The 12,327-nt window shown below is 37.9% G+C and overlaps 1 protein-coding gene and 1 long non-coding RNA gene across 4 annotated transcripts in view; both read left to right on the top strand.

Annotated features, from left to right (window-relative positions):
- Positions 1-12,327, top strand: part of LOC133646942 (uncharacterized) — a 143,103-nt gene that overhangs the window by 52,598 nt on the left and 78,178 nt on the right. The window lies entirely within an intron of this gene.
- The window catches only part of LOC133646937 (uncharacterized), a 43,992-nt gene that overhangs the window by 19,539 nt on the left and 12,126 nt on the right, over positions 1-12,327 (top strand). The window contains exons 13-19 of the mRNA XM_062042884.1: positions 3,143-3,225; positions 3,320-3,438; positions 3,515-3,607; positions 3,682-3,879; positions 6,779-6,961; positions 7,043-7,087; positions 7,146-7,202. Coding sequence (XP_061898868.1) covers positions 3,143-3,225; positions 3,320-3,438; positions 3,515-3,607; positions 3,682-3,879; positions 6,779-6,961; positions 7,043-7,087; positions 7,146-7,202 — 778 coding nt within the window. The remainder of the gene's footprint in view (positions 1-3,142; positions 3,226-3,319; positions 3,439-3,514; positions 3,608-3,681; positions 3,880-6,778; positions 6,962-7,042; positions 7,088-7,145; positions 7,203-12,327) is intronic.

Raw genomic sequence — 12,327 nt, 5'->3', positions numbered from 1 at the left:
TATTCGCCATTTATCATCGCCCACATGTGTAGTGTCTGTCATTTTAATCACGACTCATTTGGTCAAAGACCCTAGGAGGAGTTCGTTAAAAAGTTACTCCCTTTTTTCACTGAAAATTGGAAACAAAAACCAAGATGGCCGACTTCCTGTTGGTTTTCAGGTGTGGGTTCCTGAGACTTTTATGTGCGTCCCGTCATGATAGACGTCTCCCGCGATTTTCGTGTCGATACGTGAAACTGGTAGGAGGGGCTAATTGTTTCCAATTATAAAGGTGGCGCTAGATAGCCAATTTTTAAGTTTAATTTTTGGGACCCTTAAAATGTCAAATTTTTCCCCATACCCGACGAGCCTGCAAAATATGGGGACTTTTTGTGCATCTTAAGGGACTCGAAAAGATCTGAACTTTTAAACCGAGTTATTAACGTTTCGTGTTTTGTGGCGAACAATCGGGGCAATTTTTGGCGCCATGCCACGCCCACATTATATGCATCAGGCAAAAAAAAAAGTGTAATTTATCATGGCCCATATGTGTAGTATCTGTCATTTTAATCACGACTTATTTGGTCAAAGTCCCTAGGAGGAGTTTGTTAAAAAATTAACCCCTTTTTTCACTGAAAATTGGAAACAAAAACTAAGGTGGCCGACTTGCTGTTGGTTTTCAGGTGTGGGTTCCTGAGACTTTTATGTGCGTCCCGTCATGATGTCTCCTGCGATTTTCGTGTCGATACATGAAACTGGTAGGAGGGGCTAATTTTTTTAGATTTTAATTTCAAAGTTGGCACTAGAGAGCCAATTTTGAACTTTAATTTTTGGAACTCCAAAATATCAAATTTTTTGCCATACTTTCATACTTTCGCCTGCAAAATATGGAGACTTTCTGTGCATGTTAGTTTAATATAGGAGTTTGTTAAAGTATGACCCCTTTTTGTTCGCTGAAAATTGGAAGACGAAAACCAAGATGGCCGACTTCCTGTTGGTTTTCAGGTGTGGGTTCCTGAGACTTTTATGTGCGTCCCGTCATGATAGACGTCTCCTGCGATTTTCGTGTCGATACATGAAACTGGTAGGAGGGGCTATTTTTTTCATTTTTTTATTTCAAAGTTGGCGCTAGAGAGCCAATTTTTAAGTTTCATTTTTGGAACTCCAAAATCTAAAATTTTTCGCCCTACTTTCATATTTTTGCCTGCAAAATATGGGGACTTTTCGTGCATGTTATTATAAAATAACACCCCTTTTTGTTCGCTGAAAATTGGAAGGCGAAAACCAAGATGGCCGACTTGCTGTTGGTTTTCAGGTGTGGGTTCCTGAGATTTTAATGTGCGTCCCATCATGATAGACGTCTCCTGCGATTTTCGTGTTGATACGTGAAACTGGTAGGAGGGGCTAATTTTTTTAATTTATTTCAAAGGTGGCGCCAGAGAGTCAATTTTTACATTTCATTTTCAGTTATCTAAAATATCAAATTTTTCGCCATACCTGACGCGCCTGCAAAAAATGGGGACTTTTCGTGCATGTTATTCTAAAATAACACCCCTTTTTTTTGCTGAAAAATGGAAAACAAAAACCAAGATGGCCGACTTCCTGTTGGTTTTCAGGTGTGGGTTCCTGAGACTTTTATGTGCGTCACGTCATGATAGACGTCTCCCGCGATTTTCGTGCCGATACGTGAAACTGGTAGGAGGGGCTAATTTTTTTACATTTTAATTTCAAAGTTGGCGCTAGAGAGCCAATTTTTAAGTTTCATTTTTTGAACTCCGAAATCAAAAAAATGTCGCCATACTTTCATACTTTCGCCTGCAAAATATGAAGACTTTTCATGCATGTTAATATAATATAGGAGTTTGTTTAAGTATGACCCCCTTTTGTTCGCTGAAAAATGGAAGACGAAAACCAAGATGGCCGATTTGTGGCGCTAGAGAGCCAATTTTTAAGTTTAATTTTCTGGAATCTAAAATATAAAAAATGTTGCCATACCCGACGCGCCTGCAAAAAATGGAGACTTTACGTGCATGTTAATTTAATATAGGAGTTCGTTAAAGAGTGACCACTTTTTGTTCGCTGAAAATTGGAAGACGAAAACCAAGATGGCCGACTTCCTGTTGGTTTCCAGGTGTGGGTTCCTGAGACTTTTATGTGCGTCACGTCATGATAGACAAATTCTGCGATTTCCGTGTTGATACGTGAAACTGGTAGGAGGGGCTAATTTTTTAAAATTTTTATTTCATAGGTGGCGCTAGAGAACCATTTTTTAAGTTTAATTTTTGGAACTCCTGAACATCAAATTTTTCGCCATACTTTCATACTTTCGCCTGCAAAATATGGTGACTTTTCGTGCATGTTAATATAATATAGGAGTTCGTTAAAGTATGACCACTTTTTGTTTACTGAAAATTGGAAGACGAAAACCAAGATGGCCGATTTGTGGCGCTACAGAGCCAATTTTTAAGTTTCATTTTCGGGATTCTAAAATATCAAATTTTTCGCCATACCTGACGTGCCTGCAAAAAATGGGGACTTTTCGTGCATGTTAATATAATATAGGAGTTTGTTAAAGTATGACCCCTTTTTCTTCGCTGAAAATTGGAAGACGAAAACCAAGATGGCCGACTTCCTGTTGGTTTTCAGGTGTGGGTTCCTGAGACTTTTGTGTGCATCCCGTCATGATAGACGTGTCCCGCGATTTTCGTGTTGATACGTGACACCGGTAGGAGGGGCTAATTTTTGTAAATTTTACTTCAAAAGGTGGCGCTAGAGAGCCAATTTTTACATTTCATTTTCAGGAATCTAAAACATCAACTTTTTTGCCTGCAAAATATGGGGACTTTTCATGCATGTTAAGGGCCTCCAAAAAGGCTTTCAAACGAAAAGAAAAAAACGCAGCAGTTTCAATAGGGCCCCTGAGGGGCTCCGCTGTTCGGGCCCTAATAATAATTTCAAAAAATCAATATATTTAAAAAATAATTTAAAAAAAGTCATGTTCAAAAGTTTCAAAAGTCATTTTCTAGTCTAAATTGGCATGTGCGTACAAAAAGGCTCGCGGGAATCGGTTCTTATTGAAAGAGCCGTTCAAAAACCTCGACTCGTTCGCGAACTCCACATCGGACGTCCACTTAAAATGACAGACTTGTTTGTTTTTTGACAGGAAGTTGAACGATCCGTCCATCATCACCTCCTTCTCCAGGGACGACAGGGGTTACACGCCTCTGCACGTCGCCGCCGTCTGCGGTGAGCGACTTGGCGACGCGCGGCCCCCCGACACACACTGTGCAATATGAACGTGTGTGTGTGTGTGTGTGTGTGTGTGTGTATGTGTGTGTAGGCCAGGCTCATCTGATCGACCTGCTGGTGTCCAAACTGGGAGCGCCAGTCAACGCCACCGATTACCACGCCCTCACACCGCTGCACCTTGCGTGTCAGAAGGGATACCAGGGGGTCACGGTGAGCACACACACACACACACACGCACACACACATTAGCATTAGCATGTGCCAATGTTGCCTGTGTGTCGCGTAGCTGCTGCTGCTGCACTACAAGGCGGACGGCGACGCTCAGGACAACAACGGCAACACGCCGCTGCACCTGGCGTGCATGTACGGCCACGAGGACGTGAGTCACGCCGGCCCGCTTCTTCGTCCGCTCCAGCACGCCGCCTCACGTTTCTTGTCGTTGTCGGGTGTCAGTGCGTGAAGGCCCTGGTCTACTACGACTTCCAAACGTGCAGCTTGGACCTGCAGAACGACAAAGGGGACACGCCGCTGCACTTGGCGTCGCGCTGGGGCTACGAGGGCATCATCCAGGTCCTCCTGGAGAACGAGGCCGCCGTCAACGTGCTCAACAAGAACCGGGACACGGCGCTTCATTGTGCGCTCAACTCCAAGGCCAGTTGTTGTGTGTTTGTGTGTGTGTGTGTGTGTGTGTACCGTGTTGTCCAGACTACACAATGCACCAGGATATAAGAAGAAAAATATTCTTCCATGTATAAACCGCAGATTTATACGTTATTTACACGGAAATATTTATAAATATTTATTTACATACTGTCAAGTTCAAACACTGATGACATCTATTAAACAGACAAGAAGCAAGGAATCAGGCAGAGACGGAGTTCAATTTTGCTCAATGAGGAGAGACGTATTGTGCTGTACACTCAGTTACAGTTCCAACCTACGCCCTAAGGCATAACCCACAGAGGGGGAACACAGGGAGACGAGACACACGGCTCGTAACGCGGGAACAGAGGTATGTTGCTGGGAGACGACAAGGGGGACACGAGACCAGTCAACACGGAGGGGGCGAAACACAGAGAGAGAGTATGCATAAAGCTTGTAGGAATAATATTATTATTATAATATTTGATTATTATAATAATATTTGATTATTGTTTTTAATATTGTTTTTAATACTGTTTTTAATATTGTTGTGCAGCACTTTGGAAACATTTTTGTTGTTTAAATGTGCTATATAAATAAAGTGGATTGGATTGGATTGGAAGCAGGACCAGACTCCCCTCCAGGCGACCTTTTCTTTGAACTGTTTTACGACCTTTTCTTTGAACTGTTTTGTAACCAAAGCCACTGGCTGTTTACGACCCCCCTCCCTTAGAAACCGCTGTTGCCATGTAATCAGGGAAAGTCCGAATAAAAGAGGAGGCGTACAATCTTTCGTCAGCGCGTGGAACATTGCACAAGGGGTACAGGTGTACGCGTTTCTCCTCATTGAGCCAAATTTAATTCTGCCTCTGTTTAATTCCTTGCTTCTTGTCTTGTTTAATAGATGTCATCAGTGTTTGAACCTGACAGTAACAGGTCGCTACGTTCTGGCACAGGATAGCAGGTTGCTCTGGCTTAAAAAAGGCAGGTCCTCTCATCGGCGACAAGTGCGTTGATTGCTGAAGATTGAATGCAGACGCTCGCTGCACACAGATGAATGCGCACTGACATGTATACAGTATATACAGTATGTACAGTATATATAATATATGTGTATATACTGTATGTATTGTTGCGTCTGACCAGTCTTCCTCTCAGGGAATACAAGTCACTGGTCAATCCCAAGTTCTTTCTGATGACATATATGTTGAGTAAGAAGGACCAGCAAGACAGAATAGGAATATTATCAAGTTTTACTAAAGCTTTAGGAGACCAGTCCTGCAGTGCGCTAATACCAGCATCTAGAAGAGGTCTGAAAATCAAACGGGAAGAGACAACTTATTGAATACGAAAACAGCCCCCACCCTGCCCAGAAAGAAATACAGCCTCATTGTTCTAATACTGATAAGGTAAAAAAGGGAGTATGCTATACTCCCACATTCCAACCCTTCAAGGTAAAGCACAGAGTTTACTTGCGGACATAAGATACAAGCAAAAAGAGTACACATGGGAAAATATTAGCTGCTTTAAACATGACTATGAATAAAGAAATAACTCTTAAACATATATATGCATTCTCCACAGTATACATATGTGTGTGTGTGTATATATATGTATACATGTATATGTATATATATATATGTGTGTAGATACTATCGAACACATTTTTTATTCATATTAATTACGTCTATCGCGATATATACGTTGGTCGGGTCCGCCTTTTGGCAGGTGCTAGTCCTAGGTGTCCAATACTTTTGTCCAGTGGTAGTCCTGAGTGAGACCTACATAGAGGTTTTTGTTTCGTGTCTCTACGATATTCGTACTGGGAGTTAGAGGAAGTTGTGTCTGAGTTCACTTTGTCATTATAGGCTATTGTGTGTATTGAGGACAAAGAAGGTCTAATTGCATTTTCGTTGTCATTTTTGGCACCGGAGCAGCATCAGTGCTGCGGGTCTTTGAAGGCTCGTAAAATCAAAATGGTAGCACTTATCACAACTCTTTCTTCAACTTTTAATCAGAAGGGTTCAATCTCTCTCCTGTAGCAGTTTGAAGCCGAAACGACAAACGCGCTCAGAGGAGATAATGTTTGATGTTTGGTGACCGTTTGGTACAAAAATGTTGTTTTGAAATGGAGATTACAAACTTCCTGTTGATTTTTGCTGAAGGGTGTCAATGTATGAAATGTAGGTCTAAGTGAGACCTACGTAGAGGTATTTGTTTCATGTCTCTACGACGTTCCTACCGGAAGTTATAAGCAGTTTTGTCTGAGTTTTCCTCTAAAAAGCAGTTTTTTCTCTGTTTTATTTAAAAATTGCTCTAGAGCACAATTTTGAGTTTCGGGGTTCGGTTATTTTTTGAGATCGCAATTTCTACCAGTCCCGATGTGTGTGAGAAGTTTGGTGAGTTTTGAAGTATTTTAAGGGGGTCAAATTAGAGGTCAAAGACGTAAAAAACAGTGTTTTTAGTACATTTTTGTCTAAAATGGGAAATTGCCAACTTCCTGTTGGTTTTCGCCCGAGGATGTAAAATTATGAGTTGTAGGTCTAAAGCAGATGTTAATATGTTAAGATAAAATATAATAATATATATGTATATATATATGTATATGTATATATATATATATATATAATAATAAATAAAATATATATAAATATGTATATATTTTATATAAATATATAAAATATAATAATAAATAAAATATGTTATGTTAAGATGCTAATACAGGTTTTTGTTTCATGTCTCTACGACCTTCCTAGTGGGAGTTACAGGCAGTTTGTTTTTTGTTTTTCCTAGGGGGCGCTAGAGCTTAATTTTGTTTTTTGGGGTTAGGTTTATTTACTAAAGTGTGCTGGCACACTTTTTGGATGTGTGTAAAAAATGTGTGGGTTTGCATTCCTCTCCACTGCAGATCGTCACGCTGATAAAGTCGACGCGGAGCAGCCAGCCGTGCAGGAGCATCACCGGCGTTCACGCGAGTGTCCCCGCCTCCCCCGCGGCGTCCGACTGCAGCAGCCGGCGCTCGTCCGTGTCCAGCACCTCCTCTCCGGGCTGCCAGCTCCAACCCGAGCGGGCGCTGGTGCGACATCGCCAGGTGAAGGCCGCCGACGCCACGCCAGAGTGTCCCCCTTCGTCGCCACGGTGACCTTTTTTGTCTCCCTCTGTGACTTGACAGGTGGAGAAGCTGCTGCGTGCGGTGGCGGACGGCGACGTGGAAATGGTGAGAACGCTCCTGTGCACGTCTCGGCAAGTGGGAGTCATTTTGTGGCGGCTTTCAGGTGCGCTACCTGCTGGAGTGGACTGATGACGAGGAGGAGGGACAGATCTTGTCCCAGGTGGGTTGGGGATTTTCTCTCTTCAATAAAGAAACTCGGGTCTTTTAAGTATATACTTAAGGCAGGGGAGTCCAAACTACCTACAAAATTAGCTAAAAAACAGGATTGCTAATGTTAGCATGCATCAAGTATCAAAATATATTACTCTGACGTGTGTACCTAATAATGTGTTGAAAATGCTAGCACGCTAACATTAGTATGTATCAAGTGCCAAAATATGACTAAGGTTAATACCTACAAAATTAGCTAAAAAAAAACTGGATTGCTAATGTTGGCATGCATCAAGTATGAAAATATATCACTATGACGTGTGTACCTAAAAATATGCTGAAAATGCTAGCACGCTAACATTAGTATGTATCAAGTGCCAAAATATGACTAAGGTAAATACCTACAAAATTAGCTAAAAAAAACTGGATTGCTAATGTTAGCATGCATCAAGTATGAAAATATATCACTCTGACGTGTGTACCTAAAAATGTGCTAAAAATGCTAGCACGCTAACATTAGCATGTATCAAGTACCAAAATTAAATACCTACAAAATTAGCTAAAAAAACAGGATTGCTAATGTTAGCATGCATCAAGTATCAAAATATATCACTCTGACGTTTGTACCTAAAAATGTGTTGAAAATGCTAGCACGCTAATTTTAGCATGCATCAAGTATCAAAATATATCACTCCGACGTTTGTACCTTAAAATGTGTTAAAAATGCTAGCACGCTAACATTAGCATTTATCAAGAACCAAAATATGACTAAGGTAAATACATACAAAATTAGCTAAAAAAAAAAAAAAGCTAGCATGCTAATGTCAGCATGCTAACAGGTATCATTTGTCACATGACAAAATATTTGATGCTGAGGTGATTACATCCAAAATTAGAAAAAAAAATGCTAGCATGCTAATACTAGAATGCATCAAGTATCAAAATATATCACTCCGACGTGTGTACCTAAAAATGTGCTGAAAATGCTAGCACGCTAACATTAGCATGTATCAAGTACCAAAATTAAATACCTACAAAATTAGCTAAAAAAACAGGATTGCTAATGTTAGCATGCATCAAGTATCAAAATATATCACTCTGACGTTTGTACCTAAAAATGTGTTGAAAATGCTAGCACGCTAATGTTAGCATGCATCAAGTATCAAAATATATCACTCCGACGTTTGTACCTAAAAATGTGTTAAAAATGCTAGCACGCTAACATTAGCATTTATCAAGAACCAAAATATGACTAAGGTAAATACATACAAAATTAGCTAAAAAAAAAAAAAGCTAGCATGCTAATGTCAGCATGCTAACAGGTATCATTTGTCACATGACAAAATATTTGATGCTGAGGCGATTACATCCAAAATTAGAAAAAAAATGCTAGCATGCTAATACTAGAATGCATCAAGTATCAAAATATATCACTCTGACGTGTGTACCTAAAAATGTGCTGAAAATGCTAGCACGCTAACATTAGCATGTATCAAGTACCAAAATTAAATACCTACAAAATTAGCTAAAAAAACAGGATTGCTAATGTTAGCATGCATCAAGTATCAAAATATATCACTCTGAAGGTTTGTACCTAAAAATGTGTTGAAAATGCTGCACGCTAATGTTAGCATGCATCAAGTATCAAAATAAATCACTCCGACGTTTGTACCTAAAAATGTGTTAAAAATGCTAGCACGCTAACATTAGCATTTATCAAGAACCAAAATATGACTAAGGTAAATACATACAAAATTAGCTAAAAAAAAAAAAAAAGCTAGCATGCTAATGTCAGCATGCTAACAGGTATCATTTGTCACATGACAAAATATTTGATGCTGAGGTGATTACATCCAAAATTAGAAAAAAAATGCTAGCATGCTAATACTAGAATGCATCAAGTATCAAAATATATCACTCCGACGTGTGTACCTAAAAATGTGCTGAAAATGCTAGCACGCTAACATTAGCATGTATCAAGTACCAAAATTAAATACCTCCAAAATTAGCTAAAAAAACAGGATTGCTAATGTTAGCATGCATCAAGTATCAAAATATATCACTCTGACGTTTGTACCTAAAAATGTGTTGAAAATGCTAGCACGCTAATGTTAGCATGCATCAAGTATCAAAATATATCACTCCGACGTTTGTACCTAAAAATGTGTTAAAAATGCTAGCACGCTAACATTAGCATTTATCAAGAACCAAAATATGACTAAGGTAAATACATACAAAATTAGCTAAAAAAAAAAAAAAAAGCTAGCATGCTAATGTCAGCATGCTAACAGGTATCATTTGTCACATGACAAAATATTTGATGCTGAGGTGATTACATCCAAAATTAGAAAAAAAAATGCTAGCATGCTAATACTAGAATGCATCAAGTATCAAAATATATCACTCCGACGTGTGTACCTAAAAATGTGCTGAAAATGCTAGCACGCTAACATTAGCATGTATCAAGTACCAAAATTAAATACCTACAAAATTAGCTAAAAAAACAGGATTGCTAATGTTAGCATGCATCAAGTATCAAAATATATCACTCCGACGTTTGTACCTAAAAATGTGTTTAAAATGCTAGCACGCTAACATTAGCATTTATCAAGAACCAAAATATGACTAAGGTAAATACATACAAAATTAGCTAAAAAAAAAAAAAAAAAAGCTAGCATGCTAATGTCAGCATGCTAACAGGTATCATTTGTCACATGACAAGATATTTGATGCTGAGGCGATTACATCCAAAATTAGAAAAAAAATGCTAGCATGCTAATACTAGAATGCATCAAGTATCAAAATATATCACTCCGACGTGTGTACCTAAAAATGTGCTGAAAATGCTAGCACGCTAACATTAGCATGTATCAAGTACCAAAATTAAATACCTACAAAATTAGCTAAAAAAACAGGATTGCTAATGTTAGCATGCATCAAGTATCAAAATATATCACTCTGACGTTTGTACCTAAAAATGTGTTGAAAATGCTAGCACGCTAATGTTAGCATGCATCAAGTATCAAAATAAATCACTCCGACGTTTGTACCTAAAAATGTGTTAAAAATGCTAGCACGCTAACATTAGCATTTATCAAGAACCAAAATATGACTAAGGTAAATACATACAAAATTAGCTAAAAAAAAAAAAAAAGCTAGCATGCTAATGTCAGCATGCTAACAGGTATCATTTGTCACATGACAAAATATTTGATGCTGAGGTGATTACATCCAAAATTAGAAAAAAAATGCTAGCATGCTACTACTAGAATGCATCAAGTATCAAAATATATCACTCCGACGTGTGTACCTAAAAATGTGCTGAAAATGCTAGCACGCTAACATTAGCATGTATCAAGTACCAAAATTAAATACCTACTAAATTAGCTAAAAAAACAGGATTGCTAATGTTAGCATGCATCAAGTATCAAAATATATTACTCTGACGTGTGTACCTAAAAATGTGTTGAAAATGCTAGCACGCTAACATTAGTATGTATCAAGTGCCAAAATATGACTATGGTAAATACCTACAAAATTAGCTAAAAAAAACTGGATTGCTAATGTTAGCATGCATCAAGTATGAAAATATATCACTCTGACGTGTGTACCTAAAAATGTGCTGAAAATGCTAGCACGCTAACATTAGCATGTATCAAGTACCAAAATTAAATACCTCCAAAATTAGCTAAAAAAACAGGATTGCTAATGTTAGCATGCATCAAGTATCAAAATATATCACTCTGACGTTTGTACCTAAAAATGTGTTGAAAATGCTAGCACGCTAATGTTAGCATGCATCAAGTATCAAAATATATCACTCCGACGTTTGTACCTAAAAATGTGTTAAAAATGCTAGCACGCTAACATTAGTATTTATCAAGAACCAAAATATGACTAAGGTAAATACATACAAAATTAGCTAAAAAAAAAAAAAGCTAGCATGCTAATGTCAGCATGCTAACAGGTATCATTTGTCACATGACAAAATATTTGATGCTGAGGTGATTACATCCAAAATTAGAAAAAAAATGCTAGCATGCTAATACTAGAATGCATCAAGTATCAAAATATATCACTCCGACGTGTGTACCTAAAAATGTGCTGAAAATGCTAGCACGCTAACATTAGCATGTATCAAGTACCAAAATTAAATACCTCCAAAATTAGCTAAAAAAACAGAATTGCTAATGTTAGCATGCATCAAGTATCAAAATATATCACTCTGACGTTTGTACCTAAAAATGTGTTGAAAATGCTAGCACGCTAATGTTAGCATGCATCAAGTATCAAAATAAATCACTCCGACGTTTGTACCTAAAAATGTGTTAAAAATGCTAGCACGCTAACATTAGCATTTATCAAGAACCAAAATATGACTAAGGTAAATACATACAAAATTAGCTAAAAAAAAAAAAAAAGCTAGCATGCTAATGTCAGCATGCTAACAGGTATCATTTGTCACATGACAAAATATTTGATGCTGAGGTGATTAGAAAAAAAATGCTAGCATGCTAATACTAGAATGCATCAATTATCAAAATATATCACTCCGACGTGTGTACCTAAAAATGTGCTGAAAATGCTAGCACGCTAACATTAGCATGTATCAAGTACCAAAATTAAATACCTACAAAATTAGCTAAAAAAACAGGATTGCTAATGTTAGCATGCATCAAGTATCAAAATATATCACTCTGACGTTTGTACCTAAAAATGTGTTGAAAATGCTAGCACGCTAATGTTAGCATGCATCAAGTATCAAAATAAATCACTCCGACGTTTGTACCTAAAAATGTGTTAAAAATGCTAGCACGCTAACATTAGCATTTATCAAGAACCAAAATATGACTAAGGTAAATACATACAAAATTAGCTAAAAAAAAAAAAAGCTAGCATGCTAATGTCAGCATGCTAACAGGTATCATTTGTCACATGACAAAATATTTGATGCTGAGGTGATTACATCCAAAATTACAAAAAAATGCTAGCATGCTAATACTAGAATGCATCAAGTATCAAAATATATCACTCCGACGTGTGTACCTAAAAATGTGCTGAAAATGCTAGCACGCTAACATTAGCATGTATCAAGTACCAAAATTAAATACCTCCAAAATTAGCTAAAAAAACAG

The sequence above is a fragment of the Entelurus aequoreus genome, linkage group LG03, assembly GCF_033978785.1.
Source record: "Entelurus aequoreus isolate RoL-2023_Sb linkage group LG03, RoL_Eaeq_v1.1, whole genome shotgun sequence".
Lineage (NCBI taxonomy): Eukaryota > Metazoa > Chordata > Actinopteri > Syngnathiformes > Syngnathidae > Entelurus > Entelurus aequoreus.
This window is presented reverse-complemented; position numbering and strand designations above follow the sequence as displayed.